This window comes from Gopherus evgoodei, unplaced genomic scaffold (genome assembly GCF_007399415.2).
Source record: "Gopherus evgoodei ecotype Sinaloan lineage unplaced genomic scaffold, rGopEvg1_v1.p scaffold_93_arrow_ctg1, whole genome shotgun sequence".
Classification (NCBI taxonomy): domain Eukaryota; kingdom Metazoa; phylum Chordata; order Testudines; family Testudinidae; genus Gopherus; species Gopherus evgoodei.
The window spans coordinates 57,128-65,326 of NW_022060114.1; the positions used below are offsets into that span (position 1 = coordinate 57,128).

At 45.4% G+C, this 8,199-nt stretch overlaps 1 protein-coding gene across 1 annotated transcript; it reads right to left on the reverse strand.

Moving 5' to 3' along the window:
- Positions 1-2,393: 2,393 nt before the first annotated feature.
- On the reverse strand, positions 2,394-3,341 carry LOC115644166 (olfactory receptor 52R1-like). The gene has a single exon (XM_030548280.1). It carries the CDS (start codon positions 3,339-3,341, stop codon positions 2,394-2,396), a length of 948 nt encoding a protein of 315 aa, XP_030404140.1.
- Between the last annotated feature and the right edge of the window lie 4,858 nt (positions 3,342-8,199).

Sequence of the window (8,199 nt, forward strand, 5' to 3'; positions counted from 1 at the left end):
ATAGTTGATTACGAAGAAAACTTGGGATAGTGCCTAGGCCTCCCTAGGGTCAGATGCTCTGTAAATGCCTAGGATGGCTTCGTAGATAGCAGACAGACCAATTCCCTGGTGAGCTGCAGACTCAATTCCCTGGAGTCCCCACTAAAGAAAAACTCCAACAGGTCTTAAAAAGAAAGCTTTATATAAAAAGAAAGAAAAAAGGACATTAAAAATAGGCTCTGTATCAAGTAGACAATATACAGGATCAATTGCTTAAAAGAAAAATGAATAAACAGCCTTATTCTAAAAGAATACAATTTAAAACATTCCAGCAACTACACACATGTAAATACAAAAGAAAACAATATAAACCTATTGTCTTATTATCCTTGTACTTACAACTTGGAAACAGAAGATTAGAAAGCCAGGAGATAGAAAAATCACCCTTAGAGCCGAGAGGGCACAGACACAAGACCAAGAACACAGCACTCACACCCAAAACTTCCCTCCACCCAGATTTGAAAAAGTCTTGTTTCCTGATTGGTCCTCTGGTCAGGTGTTTGGTTCCCTGTGTTAACCCTTTACAGGTAAAAGAACATTAACCCTTAGCTATCTGTTTATGACATCTCAGCAGCTCTTTCACAGCTGCCTTCCATGTCTTACCAATCCACAGAATTATTCCTCCCCTCTGTCTAATGGGTCATTAGCATTTTCATAAATAATCATTTTCAGCAGGATCGACCTCCTGTCCTAAAGAGACAGGGTTAGTTTTCACAAGCATGTCAGGAACAAACTCCTGAAAAATTAGGACCTGGATTGAGGTACCCTTCATTACCCCTCTCTCTGCCCCCGAGAGAGGGAGAGGTCAGTTACACGGTTCCCTCTCAAAGACTGAACCACAGGCTGAGTGCCTGGGTACAGAGATGCTGAACCAGCCATTCTCTCCTGGGCATCCTTTCCCATGTGATCAGTGAGGAGACATTCCTGTACTCCCACTATTCCTTCCCCAATTTCCTTATCTGGGCCCCTCTCCTAGGATACATAACTCTATACTCTCTAAGGTAGAATCTATCCCCTGCTTAGCCATGCAGGGATCACACCTGGCAGTATGGACAATTTTGTCACTGGCAGGCTTTACGCCTCCTTCCTTCGAAAGGTGGTATTGCCTCCTCGTGCTTTCCCAAGACAAACCCTTGTACCAGAGGGGAGACCAGAGGAGAGGGAAGAGATAACAGGGCTATTGTGAAGGAACAAAGGAGCCATCCTGGAGATGGAGCAATTGAAGGCCCCCAAGCAGTTGAAACTCTCTGGTAATGGTGCAGAGTCTGGGAAGAGACTCAGGCAGTGTTTTGAGATACATCTATGCAAGCAGCTGGTTTGCTGACAGAGAAGACCAGCAGAAAATTGCAATCTTCTTAAAAAGTGCAGGAATTGAGGCAGTGGACGTCTTTATCAGCATGCAACTCAGGCTTTGTCTACACTAACAATTTTGTGGGTAAAACCTTTGGGTGTCATGGGTGTGAAAAAACACACCCCTGACCGATAAATGTTGCATCAGCGGGAGGCACTTGGCTAATTATGCTGGCAGAAGCGGTCTATGGGACACATATAGTATAAAACATATTCCAGATATGTCATATTTATACTCCTAAGCATATTTCTATAAAGCATTATTGGAGAGCCTGACTCCCAGCCCATCCCCATTGCAGGGACCCTGCCTGCTAGAGACCCTCAGTCAGGAGGAAAGAGAGGAAGCTGAAAGCTAAAACAATAAGTCACACAATAGTCTCTGCCCTCGGGACTCTGCTGAGACTTAGGGGTCACAAGCTGTATGATGCACAGCCTTGCACACCTGCCACACAACCCTGCACTCAACCCTCAGTTGCTTTTATACAGCTTCCTGGACTCCAGCTCTGCTCCTGATTGTCCTGTTGGCCCCAGCGCTGCATCCACTGCAGGCTACTTGTCAGACTGCAGCAGCTCCTGCTTCAGACTCGGGCAGAGAGAGACCAGCTGGGGGCTGGGGGCAGAGAGGTGGAGATGATCCAGTGAGAGGTTGGGGATGGGGAGAAGAGCAGTGAGCGACAAGGGTGGGCTTTGGAGGAAAAGGCAGAACAGAGGCAGGGCCTTGCTGGTAGAATTAAAAGGGGGCAGGGCCTTGGGGGAATAGGCAGGGCAGGGCATGGGCCCTCAGTGGTCCAGTTAAATGCAGTTGGAACGATGGGAACCCTATGTTAGTTGTACACAGACCGATTCCCCAGTCTGTCACGTTGACACAGCACAGTAAGGCCAGGAAAGGATTCAATGTCACTTTGACAGTCTAGTAAGTGATTCAGGGAAGTGGGCCCAGGCCTATCTCACCAGCCAGCTCTGAACGCAGTTTGGTCTGACAGTTAGAGCACCAGGATTACAATTCAGATGTCTTTATGAGAAAGTAGCCAGAGCAGCCTGTCCTGGATCTGTTTGGTCCTCACACCGTAGATGATGGGGTTTAGCATGGGTGGCACCAGGAGGCTCACGTTGCCAATGAGAACATGGAAATGCAGGGCCACATTGTAGCCAAATCGGTATGTGAGGAAGGAGAAGAGAGCTGGGATGTAAAAGGCTAAGATGGAACAGAGGTGGGAGCTGCAGGTCCCAAAAGTCTTGAGACGGGCGTCCTGTGTGGGGAGGCTGAAGACGGCCCTGAGGATCTGGGTATAGGACACAGCAATAAAAAACATATCCAGACCCCTGACGCAGAATAACACAAAGAGGCTGTAATAATTAGTGATGTGGGTGTCGGCGCAAGCCAGCTTCACCACTGCTATGTGCGTGCAGTGTATGTCGGGGATGATGTTGCTTTTGCAATATGGCCACTGCCTCGCCAGTAAGGGATAGGGCAGTATGAGCATGATGCCACGCAGCACCACGGCCAGGCCAATCTTAGCCACCACTGGGTTTGCCAGAGTGGTGGAATGTCTCAGGGGATGGCAGATGGCCACATAGCGATCCAAAGCCATGGTCACGAGGATCCCAGATTCCATCACTGAGAAGCAGTGAATGAAGAACATCTGGATGAGGCAGGCACTGAAATCGATCTCCCTGGAATTGAACCAGAAGATGCTCAGTGTTTTTGGCAAGATGGATGTGGACAGGACCAGGTCGGTGATGACCAGCATGCAGAGGAAATAGTACATAGGCACATGAAGGCTCGGCTCCCTCTTCACGATGAACAGGATGGTGAAGTTTCCTAACATGGCTATGGCGTACATGGTGCAGAAGGGGATGGAGATCCAGACGTGGGCCGCCTCCAGGCCAGGAATGCCCAGCAGGATGAAGGTGGAGGGGTTGGTGAAGTCAGTTGTGTTGGAATCTGACATGGAGTAGGGGAGAAGGTGTCCAACACTGAGGGAGAATGGAGTCTCCTGCACGTACTATACGTTCCTCTGATTTCCTTAACGTTCTCAGGCTCTAGGGTGATGGTCGCAGTACGAATGCCTGGATGGAGAGACAATGTTAATATGAGACACTACACGCACTATGGGGGGGGGGTTGTTATGAGGAGTGAAAAAGAAACAAAGCTTTGATAAAACATGTACCGGAGGGAAATATCTCCACTAGAACTCACATTATGGGAAAGACCTGGTCGCCACTGATGGCAGCTTGGCTCATTCTTAGCAGTGGTCAAAACAAAGACAATGTTCAGATGCCTAAGGAATGGGATGGAGAATAATCTGCTCTGGACACACACTCAGTTGTGGACATTCAGTCTCTATAAAGGATATAGCCAATAGAAAGGGGATTTCTGAGACAGGCTCTGAGAATGGGGGAGGCTGCCAACAGACTGTGAAGTCTGGGCCTGTTTAGTTTAGAGAAGAGACCAGTAAGAGGGTATATGATAGAGGAGAGGAAAATAAAAAATGGAACTGATGACATTCCAATGGACGAACACAGATCCGTTCCCAACCAGTAATATCTATAGATGCTTAGTGTTTCAAAAGGGTTATGCAGCTAGAGGATGACTCACCAGCGTGGCACCTCCTGCTCATCATCTTGGGAATTAGCTCTCCAGCATAGGGAGCACCTCCTCCTGGAATCTGGCCCCCGTGTCCCTTCCGGACCCAACTGCCCCTTTACCTTGGAGTCCTGCCCCCTGGCAATGCCCCCACATTCTGGGTCTCCCCTCCCAAGGGAACTCCCAACCCTCTATGCCCACTTGCCTCAGTGGCTACTGCCACTCATCATCTAGCCCCCGCTCACTGGGCAGAGTGAAGTCTGTCATGGCCACTCATCATTGGCAAGAGGGCTGGACCAGATGCCTCTGCCTAGTCCCAAGCTGAATCTCTGTAGCCCCAGTACCTTTGTAGGTGTTCACCAAAGCGTGCAGCCTGGAGGTTTACCAGGCTGGAGCTCCCCAGCTCCCTTTGCCCATTTCCCCTGTACTGCTCCGATTCAGGTTCCTCGATCCCAGGCAGCTATCCCTTCCCATGCCAGGGCTAGAGTGAGACTCTTCCAGCTCCTGGTCCCCAGCCCTCTTATCAGAGCCAGCTGAGCCCTAATTGAGCTGCCTCACCTGTGGTCAGCTACACAGGCACTTTCACTCCTTTTCCCAGCCACAGCCCTCTCCAGGGCTGCTTTTATTTTTGGCTACCCAGGGCAGCCCTCTCCCAGGGCTGTTTTACCTCCTTCAGGGATGGAGCAGGGTGACCACCCTGCTACAGGCTAATTTCCCAAAGCAAAGGTAAAAGGTCAATAAAACTGATGGGGAGGAAACATTTGAAGAGAAAAAAGGAGAAGGAAAAGTGTGATTTCTTGTAGAACAGTTAATTAGATTGGCAAAAAGCCACTAGTCCAGAAAGTAGAGAACTTTGGACAAAAATCCAGTTTACTGACAAAGTGAAGGCAGCAACTTGGGGGATGGGATGGGAAGGAATATTTAACAAATAGGGAAAAAGGAAAATAGAGAAAGCAAATAATACAAATTGGAATTTATGAAAATCATAAGGGATGCTAAAAACATCATAGAAAAATCCATGACTCCCAGTTCTAAGGATCACAAAAAGAAGGTTATTAAAGTGTATTGAGAACAAAAGAAATCCTAGAAAAGGTTTAGCTCAATACTTTGAGGGAGAAACAAAGTTTATTAATGTTGCAGGAAAGGTAGATACCTTCAATATATAATTGTGTTTTGCATTCGGAAAGAAGCAGAATGAGAAACATACATCACCTAAGGTGATAAAATAGTTTCCAGTCCATTAGAAGACAAGGATGGTGACAAACAGCATCTACAACTGAATCATAGAGTTCCAAACACCCGAGTTACGACTGGCTGGTCAAGAGCACATCTCACTGGGAACCAGAGGTACACGGTGAGGCAGCCGGAGAGACAAAAGGAAAAGAAAAGTGGGGGGGGAGAACAGGACAGATCTGGGTTAAATGTAAAATATTCAGTTAAAAAAGGGAAAGTTTAAAAAAAAGATTTTAAAAAATTAAGCAAGAATGGAAAAGCTGGGCTGGGATTAGTTAAAAAAACATAGGAATATAATTAATGCCAGTCAACAACATGGTGTATGGAAAACATGTCTTGTCAGATAAACCCGATTTTATCCTGAAATGAGAACACAATTTTGATCAATCAAGGGAACCAAGCAGATGCAATACACTTTGATTTCTCTGAGGCGTTTGTTTCAGTAGGGGGAAAAATTCAGATAAAAAATGCACACTATACAATATCAGTAGAGCACATGTAAAGTGGACTAAAAACTGGCTAACTGAAAGATCTTAGAAAACAGCTGTCAATGGGCCATTGTCAGTGGATGGAGGTGTTTTTATGAGGTTCTACAGGGATCCATTTTTGGCCCAACACTATTCAATATTTTCATCAATGATCTGGAAGCAAATAGAAAAACACTGCAGATAAACTTTACTGATTACCTAAAGATTGGCAGATTGGTTACAAAGAGGAGGCTGGGGCAGGCACATTGATTGACCTGGAACATTTGGTGAGCTGGGGCCATGGAAACAAAATATTTTAATACAGACAAATGCAAAGGGATCCTCTTGGAACAGGGAATGCAGTCTTGATCCACAGACCAGGGCACTGCATTATGGGACACAGGGACTGTGGAAAGGATTTAGGGGTCATTGTAGACACCCAACTCATTGTGAGCTCCCAGCTTGATGCTGTTGCCAAAAGCACTGGATACATAAACAGGGGAGTGGTGAGTTGGAGCAAGAGAAGGATTTTACCTCTGCACTGACTGTTTCCAATCCCAGGTTCCACATTTCGGAAATGATGATGAAAAATTGGAGAGGGTGCAGAAAGAGCCACAAAAATTATTAGAGACTGGAGAAAATGCCGGTCAGAGACAGTGACTTAAGGAGCTTCATTTATTCATCTTAAATATCAATAACATACTTATTAATCTGCTGAAGAAAGGAAAAGCAAGACCCAATCACTGGAATCTGAAGCCAAAAATATTATAGTTGGAAATAAGGGCTAAATGATTACCACTCTGGATGATTAACATTTGCAACACACTGCGAAGAGAAGTGGTGGGTTCTCCAGCTCCCCATGCCAGCAGATCCAGACTGGATGCTTTTCTGGAAGATCTGATTAAGGACTCATCTACACTTAAAAAGCTACAATGGTCCTGCTCGAGTGCTTCAATGTTGACACTACTTATACGGACAGCAGAGGTTCTCCTGTCAAAGTTGTTAATCCATCTCCCCAAGAGGGGAAGCTAAGTCCATTGAAGAATTCTTCTGTTGACCTAATGCCTTCTACACCAGGGTTAGGTTGATATAGCTACATTTTTCAGGGGTGTTGATTTTTTCAGAAAAGGGAAATGGAAATCATGGGAGGTGATAGTACTCAACTATTAGGCACTGGTTAGGCCTCAGCTGGAGTATTGAGTCTAGTTTGGGTCACCGATGTATAGGAAGGATAAAGAGAAACTGGAAAGGATCCAGAGGCAAGCGACAACGATGACCAAAGGGATAAAAGGCAAGCCAGATGAGCAAGGGCTGAAGCAACCATTTGTGTTTGGTTTGGAAAAGAGGAGATTGAGGGAGAGATGGGAGCAGTCTTTGGATACTTGAAAGGCTGCAATAAGAAAGACGGAGGAATGTTATTCTGTCTTGCTGCAGAGCACAGGACAACAGGCAGTGGGTTCAAACTCCAGCATAGAAGATTTAGATTATATCTGAGGAAAAAAAATTTTCCTAACTTTAAGAACAGGAGGACAATGGAACAGACGCTTTGTGAGGTTATGGAAGCTCTTTCACTGGAGATATCCCAAAGGTGGTGAGACGCCAGTCTCTTTGGGATGATTTAGACACAACACATCCTACATCTTGGCAAGGGATCAGACTAGCCCATCCTTTCATTCCTTTCTAACCCCATAGCTCTATGGTTCTATAATGTAAAATCCTAGAGTGGAACAGATCTTAGTCACATACAAGTTATGAAGTTTGATTCAGGGTAATTATGTAAAATTGAATGGCCTGTGTTATACAGGACGTCAGGCTGGATGATCATATGGTCCCTTCTGACCTTAAATCATATGAATTTATGACAAAGAAAGTAGATCAGGCATTTGTATTTACTATGTTTCACAAAACACGAACAACTGAACATTTAATTACATTGAAAATCTGAACATTTAACACCGATAAAATAAAATAGCTTACATTATACTTATTTGGCCTCTGGTACTCCGTTCCAATGACATTACTGGAGCAAACAGCTTAGCTGAATGGGACTCACAAGTGGATTGGCCATTGTAGGTAGTTCTGCTGGCACCTTTATTTAAGGCTGTCTGACCCCTTCAATTAAGAGATCTCGTTTTCTTTTGTTTATAAGTTTGCCAAATTTTAACTGTTTGGACTTATATTTGCAATGCTGAGTGTCTGCTTCCGGCTTAATTGTGTTTGGAAATAATACAAAGCAGAACACAAGGCATAACAGTTCAGCTGACTTCTCCAATGAAGCTAGGAGAGAATATGTCTTGTCCATGTTGACAAATTCCGATAATTATTCCAGTGAAGTGCCCTTCCACCAAAATGATTTGCAGCATATAAAAGTCAGGTAACGACTCCCTCCCCCCACCCTCAACCCAGTTAACAGCCAGAGCCCTGAGATGCAAGGGGAGAGGAATTGGCAGTGTCTGTGCATTAACACACAGCTGGCTCCTGAGGTCTTTACTCAGTTCTTACTCCAAGGGAAATTTTGTTTCA